Source organism: Hyperolius riggenbachi, chromosome 4 (assembly GCF_040937935.1).
Source record: "Hyperolius riggenbachi isolate aHypRig1 chromosome 4, aHypRig1.pri, whole genome shotgun sequence".
Lineage (NCBI taxonomy): Eukaryota > Metazoa > Chordata > Amphibia > Anura > Hyperoliidae > Hyperolius > Hyperolius riggenbachi.
Genome location: NC_090649.1, coordinates 492,926,441 through 492,945,371, shown reverse-complemented (window position 1 = coordinate 492,945,371; position 18,931 = coordinate 492,926,441). Strand labels below are relative to the sequence as shown.

General features: G+C 45.8%; 1 protein-coding gene across 1 annotated transcript in view; it reads right to left on the bottom strand.

Moving 5' to 3' along the window:
• MSH2 (mutS homolog 2) overlaps positions 1–12,550 on the bottom strand; it is a 174,267-nt gene extending 161,717 nt beyond the window's left edge. The window contains exons 1-5 of the mRNA XM_068233050.1: positions 12,294–12,550; positions 11,351–11,499; positions 10,214–10,492; positions 3,991–4,137; positions 2,325–2,474 (exon numbers count right to left, since the gene is read on the bottom strand). Of these exons, the coding sequence (XP_068089151.1) occupies positions 2,325–2,474; positions 3,991–4,137; positions 10,214–10,492; positions 11,351–11,499; positions 12,294–12,501 (933 nt within the window). The 5' untranslated portion in view covers positions 12,502–12,550. The remainder of the gene's footprint in view (positions 1–2,324; positions 2,475–3,990; positions 4,138–10,213; positions 10,493–11,350; positions 11,500–12,293) is intronic.
• Between the last annotated feature and the right edge of the window lie 6,381 nt (positions 12,551–18,931).

Sequence of the window (18,931 nt, the reverse complement as noted above, 5' to 3'; positions counted from 1 at the left end):
TGAAGTCTCTTAAAAATCCTCTTTTTATTACAAAATCCTGTGTAACATTATTGCCCTACCTAAACTGCTGCATCCCTGCCTCTGTAATGTAACCAAATCCCCCCAAACTCCCCAGGGGAGCAATCCGGGCAGCGCTTCCATGTGAGGCAGAGCTATGAGGCGCAGCCCTGCCTCTCAGCGGGTCTGTCAGCCCGGATCACCGCCTCTCCCCGCCCCTCTCAGTCTTCCTTCACTGAGAGGGGCGGGGAGAGGCAGGGATACACTGCTGATAGACGCTAGTGAGGCAGAGCTGCAGCTCATAGCTCTGCCTCCTAGAGCAGCAAAATCCACGACCAAGAAAGTCATGGATTTTGCGGGGGAGAGGGAGGGGGGTGTTAGGGGGGATTTAGTGAGATTACAGCCACGGGGATGCAGCATTTTAGTTAGGACAGTAATGTTACACAGGATTTTGTAATAAAAAGATGATTCTTAAGAGACTTCAGTTGGCCACCTTTATCACTACATGTAGTGGCAGGAGCAAGGAACGAAGCAAATACTACCTGCCTTAGCCGCTTGGTCATTTAAATACCTGCCATCAGGATTGTGTGATATGCGCCTGCTTGGGCAGACGTAGTTTTTGCTTCGTTCCTTGCGCCTGCCATGTAGTGCAGACAGGATTTATAGAAAGTGCTTATACAGCAGCCTGAAGAAGGGCATTATATGCCCGAAACGAGCGGGTCGTTGCCAATTGATACTTTGTTGAACATATTAAGCCTTTATTACTACTAATTGTTGAAATTCCTGTTTTGGACAATTATTTATGCAAATGAGGAGCATCCTGCGGGGGACCTCCCTTTTTTTAAGAATTTTTTGTATTGGTGTCAAAGATTTTTGATATTTTTGTACTATAAGATATTGCATGACCTTGCCCTAATCCAGCCATATGAAAACTGCAATACTGATTTGTTACTGCAACAGTAACGCCTGGAACACACTTTCAATTATCATTGGCCAATCACGGACCACTTTTATGACTACATGTACTACGAGGGTTTACCTACACAATCTGCTCATAGTATTCAGTGTATGTTGTCTCTAATACTACACGGAGGAGGTAGAATTGGTCAGGGATTGGCCAATTATAATAAACAGTGTACCAGGATTAGCTCACGGCTGAACTTGCCAACTTCCTCACAGTCACTGGACATGATCGATAAGATCCAAAATAAAAGCTTTTACTATTCAGCCTGAAAAATGGGTCATTCAAAAATGGTGAGAAAAAGCATTTGATTTTCCAAACTGCTGGCTGCATGCAAGCTGGAGTTATGTACATCTCGGTCGTGATCACTGCTAGCCCCTCCTCTTTCGGATGACTCATGCTGTCTAAGCGGAGAGAAAACAGCATGAGTCATGAAAGGGGCGGAGAGTAAGGAGCAATCACTTGGAAATCAAGCAAGTAGGCTTCAGTAAGCTAGGAGACACAGCTGCTCAAATCAGGACGGTTTCTAGTGTTTGGTATTTCTGGAAGGGCTGTGGAGTCGGCGTCAAGGAGTCGGAGCAGTTTTGGGTACCTGGAGTCGGAGTCGAAGTCGGTGGTTTCAATAAACTGAGTCGTCGGATGATTTTGGTACCAACTCCACAGCCCTGATTGGGTCACCTGTTATTCGTCATGTCAAGATTTCCCTGAAAATGGTTGCCTTTCTCCACTACAGGGACACTGTAAAGCACACCTGAAGTGACAGGGATAAGGAGGCAGCCATTTTTATTTCCTTTTAAACAATGCACATTGCCTGGCTGTCCTGCTAATCCTCTGCCTCTAATACTTTACGCCACAGACCTGAACAAGCATGCAGCAGATCAGGTGCTCTGACTGAAGTGGCACCCCCTTTCTCCGTGGCTGTGCTCCCCAAGCCCAATTAGGAGGAAGGAGAAGCTTCAAATTCAAAACCCACCTCCCCCATCCCCTTTTCCTGGTGCACAGCTCACTCCTGTTCTTCCCCCAGCCCAATCTATAATGCAGAGTATAGGCACAGCTGAAGCAGTGCTTCCCGATGTGCGTCCATTCTCTTCACTCACTGCTCGCTCTAGTGCCGGCATCTCCTGTATGTCACGGCATTACACAAAATGCTGGGCACTAGAGTGAGCAGAGGAGCATACACAGTGCTGGACCCCAGGGGAGAGGCGAGAGAAGCTCTGCTTCTGCTGCGCCTATACTCTGCATTATAGATTGGCCTTTGGAGAAGTGTGTATCAAAGCTTCAACCTCCTCATTCTAGTACAGTAAAGTAACAGTCAAATGCGATAAAATGCGATACCGTCTGCCCAGCTCACACAATGCACACTTACCGAGAAAAGATTTAGTGCCCCAACCGCCGCATTGTCCAGCTTCATGTACTGACTGAGGTCAAAGCTCATCATCACAAACTGCCCAAAGTTGGACTCGTCAGACAAGAGCTCCAAATACTTCATAACGGCAGACAGAGAAGACATGGCCACCTGGAATTACAGCATATCACTGTGTCAATGGTATTAAGGGAGAACTCCAGACTGCAGGTTACAGGATACCTGACGTGAAAGGGACATGGAGGCTGCCATAGTTATTGCCTTTTAAACAATGCAAGTTACCTGGCTGTCCTGCTGATCCTCAACCTCTAATACATTCAGCCATAGACCCTGAACAAGCATGCAGATCAGAGGATTCTGACTGAAGTGTGACTGGATTAGCTGCATGCTTATTTAAGGTGTGCGATTCAGAAACTACTGCAGCCAAATAGATCAGAAGGCCTGCCAGGCAACTGGTATAGTTTAGAAGCAAATACAGCAGCCTCCGTATCCCTCTCAGTTTAGGTTCCTTTTAAAAGGCATTTTTTTGGGTTACATAACCACTACTATTACAAAACAACTATCAAACAAACTGTCCTTCTGTAAACCCCACATACCTATAGAGCTTTTAGCCATCAACAATATAAATCTTTTCAGCTTGTTTGTAACAGCTTGTGTCGGCATCAGGCTAGAGCTGTACCATGTAGCTAGGTTCCACTTCTCTGACACTATTCACAGAGGAATGATTTACTGTTTGTTCACACACTCACACGGGATTTTAGATAAATAGAAGGATATGAATACAAAGACAAGACCTGCACTTTTTCCTTACTTGGATGCCCCCTCTACCGTCCATTCAGAATGAGAACTCCCTGGCTGTAGATGGTTTACTTTACATTGGAGAGAGACAGACAGGATCAGGCATACAGACAGAGCTGCAGCTGATGATTATTTACACACATTTAAAGCTATATTTCTGCTTTCTATCATTCTGAAGAGATTCCAGTCACAGTATTACGGCCAGTGAAGATGATTTCTGTATGCTGGATGTGCGGGGCACAGTCCTCCATAGTAATGCCCACAGTGTAAACGGTTCTCTGTAAATGTCATATTTTCTTCACATAAAACATGAATGAATGATAAAAAAAGCCTTTATATCGCTATTTGCTAGTAATTACTGGAAATAAATGTGGCATTTAGAATTTTAGTTAACTTTGATAGTTGTCCTTTAAAGTTACAATAACATAAAGGAAAATTTCAAATAAATACAATTTAAAGTGGTGATGCATGTGTCTGAAATCTAATTTAATTAAAAAATAAATTCTACTATTGTGATGTGTGCCCAGCAAAGGTTTTCCAAAACCAACAGTAAACGCAAATTGTTCTTTCCAACACTACTTGGTGCACTCAGATAGCATCACAATTGCCAGGAGACTGCCCAGAAATTCCTCTGATGCTGCAGAACTGCACAAAGCAGGAGGCTATACTACTTACTCTCAACAGCTGAACTCATCCATCGACTGGCAGCAAACTGACTTTCTTATCTGCTTGTTTCTGTTAGACACACTATGGAGAATGCTTATGTTTTATTATGTGCGTAAAAACAAGGTATTCAAGCTGAAAAACGTTTTCCACTAATGCTTGCGCTACGTGTGTATACAGGAAACGAGCACATGGCGGCTAGTCCTACCTGCTTCTCCATCTCCGGCAATGCTGCGCTGTTCATCTGCTCCCCTTTCTTGGCTTTCAGGAGGCGGTTGAGGTCCTGAATGCTGTCCTTTGTAGTGAACTCCGCCTTCTTCCTGTCCGTGATCAGAATCCCACCTCGCTGCACTATCTGCACGGAAACAAGCGGTTACCATGGCGAGGATAATGGCAAGGCGGTCACACGGCAACAGAGAATACACAAGGCCCGGGCCGGGTGGTATGCTGTACAGGAAGAGAAATGCTCAAAAAGGGCCTAAACCAATGAAGAATTACCGACTGAGGCCGGGTTCACACTCACCCCTGGTGTTTAGTGCATGCGTAAATCTGTGCTTGCAGTTTTAACAATCATTCGTGCACAATTTGCCATTTCATGAGCAAAATTTCGCACTGGCATTTTCTATTAAAACCAAATAAGTCAATTTACAGTGAAAATGCCTAAATCCGATCGCCTGAGCAATAGAGTGGACCAGATAGGGCTCAGCTATTTCCGCCAGAGCCCAATCGGAGAGACACTACTGGGCCTGCACTGATACACGGTAGGTAAATATTTATACCACTGGTGTTCAGGGGCTGCCAGCACTCTATCCGGGAGGGCGAGGAGGTCAGGGGAAGCTTCATTAGGATCCAGGGGCTTCGCAGTCCCCAAGTACGAGGAAGGGGGAAGGTTCATTACACATCCTCTTTAAAGGACACCTGAAGTGAGAGTGATATGGAGGCTGCCATATTTATTTTCTGTTAAAGAGGAACTGTCACGAAAATCTTAAAATGTAAAACACATACAAATAAGAAGTACAATTCTTCCGGGGTAAAATGAGACATAAATTACTTTTCTCCTATGTTGCTGGCATTTACAGTAGGTAGTACAAATCTGACATTACCGACAGGTTTTGAGCTAGTCCATCTCTTCATGGGGGATTCTCATTATGGCCTTTATTCTTTTTTAACCACTTCCCTACCACGCTATGTTTTGCTGATCGGTGCTGCGTGGGCTCTCCAGCCCGCAGCACCGATCAGCTAGCAGCCAGGCCGATCAGACTTCCCCCCTTTTTTCCCCACTAGGGGGATGTCCTGCTGGGGGGGTCTGATCGCCGCCGGCTGCTTGCGCTTGCGGGGGGGGGGCTCTTCAAAGCCCCCCTCCGCAGCGCTTCCTGGCCTCCTTCCCCTTCCCTCCCTCTCCCTCCCCCTGTGAGCGGCGCAGGACGGATTTCCGTCCTGCGCCTGATGGGATAGGCTTTAGCCTATCAGATGCCGGTGATCCCCGGCCAATCAGAGGCCGGGGATCACCAATCTCCTCTACGGCGCTGCTGCGCAGCAGCGCCGTATACATGTAAACACCGGGGAAGATCTTCCCCGTGTGTTTACATTTACCCTGCGAGCCGCCGATCGGCTCGCAGGGTGTTCACGGAGACACCCTCCGGGAACTGACATGGAACGGCCGCTCATACGAGCGGCCGTTTCCATGGTATACACTTCTGGATTCAGGGGCGTGTATATACGCTCCGAGAATCCGGAAGTGGTTAAAGACTCCCTGAAAAAAGATTTACATAAAGATGCTGGCCAGCCTCCCTGCACACTTTTTTTTGGCAGTTGGACGGAGCAACTGCCATTCACTAAGTGCTTTTAAAAAAAGAAAACCCTGCGAAAATGGGCTAGTCCAAAATCTGTCTGTAAAGTCAGATTTCTACTACTTACTGTAAGTGACAGCAACATGGGAGAAAAGTAATTTATAGCTCATTTTACTCTGGAAGCAATGTACTTATTTATATATGCTTAAAAGTATTTTCAATTTTAAGATTTTCGCCACAGAGGTCCTTTGAGCAATACCAGTTGCCTGGCAGACCTGCTGATCTCTGGCTGCAGTAGTGTCTGAATCACACAACTGAAACAAGCATGTAGCTAATCCAGTCTGACTTCAGTCAAAAACACCTGATCTGTATGCTTGTTCAGGGTCTATGGCAGTAGAGTTAGAGGATCAGCAGGACAGCCAGGTAACTGGTATTGCTCAAAAGGAAATAAATATGTCAGCCTGCACATTCGCCACACTTCAGATGTCCTTGAAGTGGCAACATGCTTGATATGCGATAGGCCAGCAAATGAGAGGCAATGGTGTCAGATGGCAACTGGATTACCTTATACCGGGGCTACAAGTCATGGCTTCTATTTTTCAGTTGACCTGACTCCTTCCATTATACACATACAACACTCTCTTAGGGCTGGTGCACACCGAGCAGGTCTTCTCGCGTTTTTACAGCCGCTTGCGGCTGCGGATACGCTTGTTCAATGTATTTCAATGGGCTGGTGCACACCAGAGCGGGAGGCATTTAACTGAAACACATACTCCCGGGCTGAGGCATTTTTTGGATTGCGGAGGCGTTTCTGCCTCCAATGTAAAGTATAGGAAAAACGCAAACCGCTCTGAAAAACGGCAGATCAGAGCGGTTTTCCAGGCGTACTTGTTACAGAAGCTGTTCAGTAACAGCTTTACTGTAACAATATATGAAATCTACTACACCAAAACCGCTAGCTAAACCGCTTCATAAAAATAAGAAAAGGCGTTTCAAAAACCGCTAGCGTTTTGCGGATCGGCTAGCGGTTTTTGTTGTGCACCGGGCCTCAATATTCTCTAAGGCCCCGTTCACACTTGCGGTTGTCTGCCAAACGGACCGGATGACCTGACCGGATCCGGACCGGATCCGGATCGAAACCGTACGGTTCTGATCCGGATCCGGTCCGGATCCGGTCAGGTTGCATCAGGTGTTCATCAGGATGCGATCCGGATCCGTTTGGCAAAACCTACGTAAAAAACAAAAAAAATGTTGGGGTCTGGGAGGTCAGCAGAAGGGGGACCTGTGGAATCAGGCCCTCTGCTGTTTAGCACTCACCTCCACCTCCGACATGCTGCCAACATCCTGCCAACATCTCCAGCTCGTGCTGCTCCACTCCAAAATGCTTGCCCATGTGTCCCCATCCAATATCGCCGCAACAATCCGCATAGGAAGTGGGGTAGAACATCCGGATTTTCAGCCAGTGTGTTGTGCGCTATCCGGTTCCCATTGCTTTGCATTGGCCGGATGGTGCAGTCCGGCTCCGCCCCGGATACGGCTGCCGGAGGAGCCGGACCAAAAAATAGCGCATGTTGGAACGGACGCCGGAGTCCGGATCCGGTCCGGCTCCGGTCCGGACGAAACGGACGCATGTGAACGGCGGCATAGACTTTCATTGCTATGCCGTGCGTCCGTTTCGTCCGGTCCGCATGCGGTGCGGCTCCGGCACGGCGATTCCGGATAGCCACCGCTAATGTGAACCGGGCCTTATGAGAGTTGGAGTCATATTTTTGCTGCCCACTCAGCCTGCACATATACGTTGGTTACTTATAGGCAGGTTTCATGCTACGATGATTATACAGTGAGTAATGATAAACTCACTTTATGATTACCAAATAGCTTTATGATCCCCTGTGGTATGTAGGTCCACCACAGAATTACCTTAACATTCCATTGATTAGGCGTTACGTTTTTAAGCAATTATTTATTTTCTGTTGGCTGTGGTGAGTGTCTAGATTTGTCAAATGCTAATTATAAAAAGGGGTTCCTTATTTTTTTATTTATATCTACATACATCATACACACATCTTATCACCTGAACAGGCATGCTGTAACTTGTGAAATGTCCAAAGAAAAGGTTACCGACTGCCGCAGACCAGAAGACACACCTAGGCTTACAGGACAAGAAAACAAGGGGGGGGGACACTATTTTTTGGACTATAAGACCCACTTTTTCTCCCCCAAAAAATGGGGTAAAAAGTCACTGCATCTTATAGTCCAAATGCAGGGAGTTCCTGACTTGTGAACGCTGCCAATACCAACCTCCAACCTGCTGTAATGTTGGGACTCCCTGCACTGTGCCTATGCAGAGGAGGACACAGGGGGACAAACTGAGGACACAGGGGGGTATAGAGGGGGACACAGGGAGACACGAGGTACAAGGAGGCATGAGGTACAAGGGGGTATAATCCACAAGATCCCCCTTCACCATGGATGCACCAGGTTTAGTAAATATTTTTTCCCCCAGTTTTTGTCCTCTAAACCTAGGTGCGTCTTATGGTCAGGAGTGTCTTATAGTCCGAAAAATACGGTATATACTAAACCTGGTTCCGAAGACGTTTAGATGATTCCTTTAATGACTAACTGTACAAGATTTTCTTGCAAGCTTTCGAAACTTCAAGTTTCTCCTTCAGGCATGTTACAAAACTGGTTTAGAAACATTCAGTACGGCTCTGATTCAGTTCTGTATTATGCCTGAAGAAGAAAAAGTTTCGAAAGCTTTCAGAGAAATCTTGTACAGTTAGTAATTAAAGGGGAACTGAAGTAAGAGGTATACAGAGGCTGCCATATTTATTTCCTTTTAATCAATACCAGTTGCCTGGCAGCCCTGCTGGTCTATTTCTCTGCAGTAGTGTCTGAATAACACCAGAAACAAGCATGCAGCTAGTCTTGTCAGATCTGACTTTAAAGTCTGAAACAACTGATCTGCTGCATGCTTGTTCAGGGGCTATGGCTAATAGTATTAGAGGCAGAGGATCAGCAGGGCTGCCAGGCAACTGGTATTGCTTAAAAAGGAAATAAACATGACAGCCTCCATATACCTCTCTCTTCAGTTCCCCTTTAAAGGGATCACCTAAACAACTTTTGTTGTTAGGTCTTCAGATTCTCTCCATGAGCAATACCGGACCACACGCAACTGACTAAATGTGGTGGGTCCATGGTGCAGGGGGTCTTGGGCGTCTCATGGATCTTCCCTCTTGTACCTCGTGTCTTCTTTGCACGTCCTGTGTTACTCTTGTGTTTCTTGTACCTTTTCTTACAGTATCCACCCCACCACACCCTCTCACCATCCTGCCTTCTCATGCCCTGGCAGTGCCAATGTGCGCTGGTCATGGAGAGGTGGTAATGATAGTAGCCCGGAGAGAACTGGAGACGGCGGCTGAGCACGCTGGCAGGGGTGAGGAGGGCTTCCGCTGCGCTCGCACTCTTCAGTTGCTGCGGCGATTAGCTTAGGCGACGGGAGACATAGCACTGGCCTGAATGTTGTATATGAGGTCCATAAGACGCACAGACTTTCCACTTCAATTTTGGGGTAGAAAGTGCGTGTTATGGTCCAAAAAATATGATGCTTTCCTGTGATACAATACAGCAAATCCACCATTGGCACAGTGTTCCAACTAAATTACTGGTCATACGTGTACCACTAATGGCTGATATAAGCCAATTCATGTAATATACAGTATACTGGATATACTTTATAGCAGATGGGGGGGGTTGCATATTATAGGTTTAGGAACCAAACCACTAATAGCTCCTCTAAAGTTCCTTAAACCTGTCACTTAAAGCGGTATTGTCACCATAAAAATCAAAATTTCAACAGCAACTGGTCTGAGTGTATTAAGTGATAAAGATGCTGATCCTGCATTCAAAACTTGTTCTGCTGTTATGATTTGGAGTTATCACATACATAAGGAACACTGGCCCTTTAGTAGTCATGCCAAAGAATTGCATGCTGGGGGTTCTTTTTATCTATAATCTATTCCTCCTCTTCCCTTTATTTCCCTGCCAGCTGCTTATCTGAAACCTTATTCCCTACTCACTTGTGTTTACAAGCAAGGCTGGGGCGACTCAGCGATTGGAGGAGACAAGAAAAAAAGTAAAGGGCAGAAATGACATCACGAGTTAGCCTTAACTGTGGGCAAAAGACATGGCTCCCACCAGGAACAGAATTCTCGTCATTTACTATAGAACATTCACTGAAAGCAAAACATGGACAGTATAATACATGTGTTATGTAAGCAGATCAAGTATTTATCTACTTATATATTTTTTTTTTTCCCTGGCATAGTATGGCTGATCCTACCGCTTTAAAGAGGAACTTAGCAACCCATTGAAAAGTGAGAAGTTAAAAAAATAGAAGAGAGATCAAGAAATGATTGATATTTTCCATGTAATATGTTCATGTTTGATCCACAATCAGCCTGCACTTCATCATCTTTACTACTGGCAGACATGAAAAAAACCAGACATCAACTGCCAATATCCATAACCACACCCCCGACCAATGCGAAAAGATGATAGATAGATAACTGCACTTGTTTAGAGTCATGAGGGATGGGGACATTATCATTAATGCTTTCCACTTCTGTCACGGTCACTCACCTGCCTGACTTTGCCCATGTCTCCGGCACTGTCACCTCCAGGCATGACACATTCTTTAGGTCCTATCTGCACCAGCAAGGCCTCCAGATTAGAGAACTGATCATTGTCGGGGAATTCACAAACTCCCAACCGTCTCAGAGTGGAGTCCACATAACCAACGCCAACCAGTCTCTGGCCGTCCGAGCTGACCAAGCGGACGCCAACCACTCCAACCGCAGAGGACATGTCATTATTGCCAAACAGGATCTCCTCAAACTGGGTCAGGTTCCCTGGGGAGGCCTAGACGGCAGGATATAATGTATACGCATGAAGGTAAACATTTTAGGAAACCATAAAGAAACATATCAGCATGCTAAGCAAAGACAGCAGTATAAAGGTAGTCATACTTCAGGCGACTTGGCGGACAATCAACAATCCGATTCCATTATTATAATCAAATGAAAATCGGCGCTAACAAGTGCAAGCCTGACCGACAATACAACCAATTTAGGGACAAAATTGGTCACATTAGTCGATCGCACATGCTGCAAGATGTAGGGCCGATTTGCTCGATCAGGTGCGCATCAGTAACGGCATCCGATTTCAGGACAAGCGACAAACGTGATGAAAACCCCGGCGTGGTCCCCCCAAAGTTAAATGTTTCCCCTGTGCAAGTTCCGTCTGCACCCTGCACTTGTCCTCTGCTGCCTCCTTTGTGCATACACGCACGCCCCACGTGGTTGCCTTGGTAAGTTACTAGGCAACCACGTGGCGTGCGTATATCTAGGACGAAGGAATCCCGGAGGCCGCAGACAGGTAATGTATACCTTGCACTGGGTACCGGGAGGGACATTTATCATTTAGGTGGATAGCGTGCCTCATCAGGGTGACGGATGAAGCATCACAAGGCTGATTTCGGATCAATCTCAGCATGAAATCGACTGGGAACCGGCCTGTGGTGTACGGGCAGCTGACAAATATTTCTACGATCAGATTACATCAGAGAGAGATTTGTCTCTTGGTCGAATCTGCCCATCATCTCTAGATGTACGGCTACATTAAGAAAAGGCTGGCAGGGCAGACTGTGCTGGAAACACCATCATAGGGCTGCACAGGAGAGAAGACAACAGAGGAAATAACACAACTGGGAATACCAACCTTAAACGCCAGATGCCAGTCATTGGAGGATTTGCTTGAAGACTTATTCTTGAAGACCTCCACCCGATACTGACGCACCAGAAGCAGATCCCTCACTACAGACTCAAAGTTCATTTTACTGAGGACAACACTCTCCAGCTTCCGGCTCCCTGGACAGAAAAACAGACACACAGCAATTATAGTCACTCTCTTAGGGTGTCCTTACACTGACAGGTCATCAGAATTATAACATAGATTCCTCTTGATCAACTCTGACCAGATTGTCAGTGCTATATAAATACATAATAATAATACTATGGTAGGACATTAGACTATGACTATGGTAGGATTAGATTGCGAGCTCTTCTGATGACAGTCAGTGACATGACTATGTACTCTGTAATGTGCTGCAGGAGATGTCAGTGCTATATAAACACATAATAATAATATGGTAGGACATTAGACTATGACGGGATTAGACTGTGAGCTCCTCTGAGGACAGTCAGTGACATGACAGTGTACTCTGTAAAGTGCTGCAGAAGATGTCAGTGCTATATAAATACATAATAATAATATGGTAGGACATTATACTATGACTATGGCAGGATTAGAGTGTGAGCTCCTCTGAGGACAGTTAGTGACATGACTATGTACTCTGTAATGTGCTGCAGGAGATGTCAGTGCTATATAAATTCATAATAATAATATGGTAGGACATAAGACATATGACTATAGTAGGATTAGAGTGTGTGCTCCTGAGGTCAGTGACATGACTATGTACTCTGTACAGTGCTGCAGAGAATGTCAGTGCTATATAAATACCATAATAATATGGTAGGACATTAGACTATAGTCGGATTAGAGTATGAGCTCCTGAGGTCAGTCAGTGACATGACTATGTACTCTGTACAGTGCTGCACACACACTGATGATCTATGCCGGAGGACAGTCATGATAGCAGCACCTGATCCCAGGTATTTGATGACCCCGTTGGTCTTGAACACCTCCCTGGCGGCCAGCATGGCGTCCCTCCCGTGCACTGTGTAGTAGTCGCTGCGGTCGAACACCCGCACGGTGGTGTCAGGCTTGTCCGGCATGGAGAAGTAGAAGCTGAGGAAGCCGCTCTCCGCACCGCTGTCCATAGACAGCTTCTCTTTGGGCTGCACAGCCATGCTGGAATCTCCCGCCAACCCGCAGCAGCAGAACACACTGACAACAATACGCGCCAGCGGCAGGGACCCGGCGGTGACGTGACGACGCAGAATGAGGGCGGAGTGCGTGCGGCGTCCTGCCGCGCCATGTTGTATGAGGGCAAAGTCACCACTGCAGCTCTGTTTTGTTATATATGGTTTCTAGGGGTGATCTGTTGGTAATATTTAAAGGCAGATTTGCCACATTAAAAAATGCTCCAATTCCAAGAAACTGATTGGAAAAGAATTAAAGTGGACCTGAAGATACTTTAAAGAAAAAGAGTTTCGCTTACCTGGGGCTTCTGCCAGCCCCCTGCAGCCGCACTGTGCCCGCGCAGCCTCTCACCGATCATCTGATCCCCCGCTTTGGCTAAGTTTTGGTACCATTGACTTGCAAGTTGACGGCCACTGCGCCTCCATGGCCGTGCGCGTTTTCGCTCTTGTCACGTGAGCGAGTAAATGCTCGGCCAGGTGCAGTGGCTAAGCAACTGGCTAGTCACTGAGAAAGCAAGCTTAGCCGCAGCGGGGGAACAGAGGATCATTTCAGAATGGCACAGGCACCGGACGGCTGTAGGGACCTGGCTGTAGCCCCAGGTAAGTGAAACTCTTTTTAGTATCTTTAGGTTTCCTACCTTTAACTTCTTAAAGCGGTATAAAACCCTGACATAGTATTCAATAAAAACGTGTTTTCCGACTTTTTTATATGCCATACGGTTATCATATTTGCATTTGTGCATAAGTATTATTATTCATTTAGAAATTACAAGTTCCCAAAAGTACCGTTTTTTTCTTTCAGAGCTGACTTTGCATTTTATACATAACTGGTTTTATACATTATGTATTGAAGGCAGAGATGCTTTGGGTGTCTGTCTGTGTCCAGGAGCTCCTGCACAGTCAAGTGTCACATTCCTCACTTGATACACTTAAGCACAAGATAACATTATCTCCACTTCCGGATGCGTCCAGATTTCTCTGCACTGAACTTTCACGTCCTGTGTAAAGGGGCGTAGCAATAGGGGGTGCAGAGGTAGCAACCGCATCGGGGCCCTTGGGCCAGAGGGGCCCCGGAGGGCCCTCCCTCAACTGCAGTATTAGCTGTCTATTGGTCCTGTGCTCATAATAGTAACTTCTATAGATACTTTGAATAGTGGAAATCATTAACAAGCTGTTCCCCATCCTCATCTTGCACCTCTGACACTGTAGTTGTCCTTGGCAGGTTTTGGTGCACCGTATCAATTGTTATGTATAGAGTGCTTGGGGGGCCCCATTGTAAAACTTGCATCGGGGCCCACAGCTCCTTAGCTACACCACTGCCTGTGTGTAACCCTTTGAATGCTGTTCTAGTAAAAAAAAAATTCTGGTTGTATATAATATGCAGTAAATAATTATTTAGACCAAAAAGAAATGCCGGGTTTCATTACACTTTAAGGACCGCCTCATGCCAGTTTGCGTAAACGCAGCGGCTCCCCCAGGACCGTGTAATGCCAATTGGCATTAAGTCCTGGGGGCGTGGTTTGCAGGGGATCGTGCACACCGCGAGCTCCGCTCTGTCATCAGTCTCCCAGCGGCCGCTAGGAGACTGTCTGTTTACATTGTACAGCGCTGCGATCTACGGCAGCGCAGTACCGGTGACAGCCGCGTCACTGGGCTGTCCCCTGGAGAGGCTCAAGAGCGATCGGCTCTCATCGGCTGATGTTTATGACAGCTGATCGCAGGGATTGGCTGGCGGGGAAGGGAGGGGAAAGTGGAAAAAAATAGTAATTATTACCAATAAAATTAAGTAAAAAAAAAAAGCCCCAAAACAAAGAAAAAAGAGGCCCTCTAGTAAAGCACCACTCAGCTAGTACTTCATCTGATCACAAATGAATCCTCTCCTTGAGAAAGCGGACGGAATTCCGTGGAACTAGTGGGATCTATTGCGAGGGGAACCTCTGCCTGCCTTGCCTTACTGCACTCCCGTTTATTCATACCTGGTCTAAGTATGTACATTTTTTCTAGCACGTTGTTTCTTTCTATTGCACTCTGCACTTTATCTATAGGTTGCTCCACTACAGTATTAGGTTGTTATCACATCAAGTTTTTTCATATTTATATACGTCATATTGTGTTTGTTTACATGCTAATGCACTACACTTTAGACTGAACCCGGGTTCCTCCACTTCATGGGCTTCAAATAAGCCCTGAGTGGAGATAGTTGTATTAATTGATTGAATTACCTATGTGGGGAAGTGCAATATAAATTAGATGGTGAGGCTGTGCTTTTATATATGTGTTTTTAACTGTTTTTATTTTTTGGATTGGTATACTGTAGATATAGGAGTACCGTATATATATGTGGATTGAATTACCCCCCCCCCCCCCCTTTTTATTCATATATCTTAGATGAACTATACGTTGTGGCTTTTTTCAATGTGTATAAATAAAGATTAATTTGTGATCAGATGAAGTACTAGTTGAGTGGTGCTTTACTAGAGGGCCTCTTTTTTCTTTGTTTTTGGAACATTTTATTGACCCTAGCACACACGGCATATGCACATAGGTGTGCGGATAACCTCTCTTGCTCTCTAAAAAAAAAAAGCTTCCAGCAGCGATCAGAGCCCACCAACAGAAAGCTCTGTTGGTGGGCAGTAAAGGGGACAAGATTGATTTGTGTGCGCAGTTGTATGCACCATTTTGTAAACAAATAGCCTGGTCACTAGGGGGGTGTAAGCCTGTGGTCCTGAACTGGACCTGTGAAAGAAAGGGAAAAAAAACCCGCCTCTTGGGGGATACTTTCCTCTGGAGGGGAAAGCCTCTGGATCTTAATGAGACTTCCCCGTCCTCTTCACCCTCCAGGATCCGAACACCGGGGAGGTAAATATTTACCTTCCGCGATCCTGCACAAGCGCAGTAGCGGCTTTCCGATCGGGTTCAGGCGGAAATAGCCGAGCATGATGCAGAACGCTCTCGGCGACAGGGCCCAGACTTGGGAAATTACCAGGACTCGTAGAGAAGGATCCAGTCGGCGCAGGAGGACGACGAGGGATCAGTCAGCCTGAAGGGGGCTGGAGGAAGCCCCAGGTATAGATTATAACTTTTACATTCACTCATCTCAGGTTTACTTTAAGGTGCGCACACATGTTCAGAAAGTGGTAACTAGATTGATTGTCTGTGACAGTTCCCGGTGATAGTTTTAGGAAAGGTTGCTGTACAGACACAATGCTCAGATACATCCAAGCAACATCTCTGTCTAGAGGGGAGAAAGGAGGATAAATTTACCTTGTTTAAACAGATAGAAGCGGCTGGGCACATCCAGTAAAACAGACCTTTAATATAATTCCATTAAAATGCAGTACATGCGATCAAAGCAGCAGTCAGCCAAGGAGAGAGAGGGGACAAGCATGAACAAGAAACGTCTACAGCTGTTTCGCACTCTCCACAGGAGTGCTTCCTTTTTTTGGGTTGGAGGTAGTAAAAAGGGACTCTAGGGGTGGAAATTGGGTAAAGAAATTACAACGCAGGGAAAGTTATTGGATTTCTTTCTTTGAGGCGGTTGGTCCTTTGGGACTAAATGAACGCAATGATTTATCAGTGTTCTTGTAATTTGATATTATGATGTCTGCTTGCGCTATATGTTTTTTAATGTGTATATTGAGGTTTTATAATCTGAATTTCCTTTTTTTGTTCCCCTTCCTTTTCTTTTGTCCCTCCTGTCCGTTTTGCAGGTTGATGGTGAGGAGGAGGAGGTCGTCGGCAGCCTCACCTGCTATGGAATTGTGTCACCCTGGTCACGCTCCCTTCTGACCGGGTGTGACTTGTTACGCTTCCGGCCCGCCTCTTCCGGTGCATGGAACGCAGCCAGCGTCCCGGAAGTTTTGGATGCGCGGTGTATGTGGGTGCGCTCCATCTTGGCGTCCTCCTCCTTTTGGCCACCTGCACGAGATTGTGTGAGTATATAGGGGGTGATCTAAGGGGGGCTCATTGTCCTGAGGAAGCACTCCTGTGGAGAGTGCGAAACAGCTGTAGATGTTTCTTGTTCATGCTTGTCCCCTCTCTCTCCTTGGCTGACTGCTGCTTTGATCGCATGTACTGCATTTTAATGGAATTATATTAAAGGTCTGTTTTACTGGATGTGCCCAGCCGCTTCTATCTGTTTAAACATTTCACCTGCTGGAACTTTATTTGGGCTTTGAGCACTCCGGAGTGACCCTGGCTGGTAGTCCTGTGCACCTTTTCTTCTACCTATTGCTGATAAATTTACCTTGTCTCACGATTTCCCACTTTTGCTCAGAATTCCTTCTTAAAATGAACCTAAACTCTCTATGTTTTTTTTTTTTTTTCTAGTTGAGGACCACAGGCTTACACCTCCCCCTTGCAGTGGCTCTGTGGGGCGATTTCCCTTTTTTACTTGTCGGGTGTCTCGACTCTCGAGGTCCGGCTTCTGGCGTATAGCTCCGCCCCCTTGCACAAGAGTCCAAAATGCAATGATCCTGCAGGCTACACCAATGAAGGGTGTGCGTTGTTGTGGGAGCACGACGGTCATTCAGGATTTGCAGAGGGCAATTGTTGGTCCTCATGACACATTCTGCAGCTCCGGCCAGCTAGGTTACATGGCCATGTTTCTTAGTGACACAATGTATTCATCTACCACGGTGGAGATGACAATAAGTGAAGGTAATGTTACTTCAGGTTTGCCTTAAAGGGACCCTGAACAGGTTATAAAATCAGAATTTTTTACTTACCTGGGGCCTCCTCCTGCCCACCGTAGCACGCAAGCTCCCCCGGCTTCCTCCTGGCTCCTTCCCTGGTCCCGGTCCCGGCTCCGTTACACGGCGACTTTGGCCTGAAGTCAAATCTCTAACATTGAACAGGACTGTAACACCGGCCAGCGTAATGTCGCGTATTGTTCACAGCAGGAGGAAGCCCTGACGACTTCAGGTCAAAGGCGCTGTGTAACGGATCCAGGACCAGGAAAGGAGCCAGAAGGAAGACGGGGTAGCTCCTGGGCTACGGTGAGCTGGAGGAATCCCCGGGTAAGTGAAATTCTAATTTTATAACCTGTTCAGGATCCCTTTATGGGTTTGTGGACTTTTAATGAATGAATGACTCAGATGTTGCTGATGGCCCTAGAAGTTCCTTCCAGGAGGGTGTGCCATCAAAGTTAGGTGTATTTTGATTGAGTGTAAATAGCATGTTTTCCCATAGGATCCTTCAGGTTTTCACGTGTTAAGTTTCCTGTATGCAAGATTTGACTGGTGCTTAGTGATGAGAGGGTGTTTTTCTTGGTTGATGATTTATATTTGGAGTGTATCAGAATTGCCAGCGTTGTCCTGTAAGCTTCTACCTTTGATTCCTCAAAGACAAAGCCGTGTTACATCTTTGGGAGTAGTTCGTTTCCAGGGTGGTGTTCCCCTTTCATCTTTACTGACCTATCTTCTCTGTGTACTCATCCTTCTCATTCTCATTCGTAGGAGGTTGCCTCTCACAAGCTAGATGTCTATTTGAAGCCCTTTAACAAATTTGCCTCAATTTACTAAGCAGTTTAGACTAGTCTACTGATGGTTTTTAGTCTACGGATGGTTTGGTCAGTTACATCAAAGGGGAATTCACTATTACCAAATGTGTTAGACTTGTTTTTAGACCTGGTCTAAACCATTTGGTAATTAGGTCAGTAAAGCAGGGGGGATGATCAAAAGATGCAATTCACAAACAAGTAGCTATGACATCCTTCTCTGATGAGCTTTCCTCTTTGACTTGTAACTCACACACTACAAACGATATCCAATGCAATTCACCTTCACACTTGCTTTGACCTATGATGGGTCTCCATGCTCTGAATGCAAAAATCGATCGAATGACATGTGAACAGTAGCGACCGACCAATATCTTGCATCCTGCTTGATCGTAAAGCTGCTTAAAGCAGACCCAAACCAAACATTTATTTAATTCAAAATATTTAGTTGCACCACTCTGACACATACAAAGATAAATAAACACACCTTCAAGCCTATGAGCATTTCAGTGCATGCTTTTCACCCTTACAGGGGCGTCGTCTATGTGAAATCTCACACAAGCTGAGATCACCTCCCCTGTGACATCATCAGTAGCAGCCTGTGTTTTGGTTTTTATCTCCTCCACCAGTCTGCCGGATTCTGTCCCGACAATATGAAAGGACGGGAGGGGTTCCTCCAATAAATGTAAAATATTTTATATTTGTCATCATGCAGCTGAAAAAAGGCTGCTATTTATTTATTATAAGTTAGAAATAAAGATTTTATTTCTGAAACCTTGTATTTCTAATTTGGGTCCACTTTAATTCGACATGAAATCAGCCACTTTTCATTGATTGGTAATTCTGGAAATCTCAATTCAATACAATTATCGAATCTAATGGTTGATGGTACTGCAAAATCGTTAGGTGTATGGGCACCTT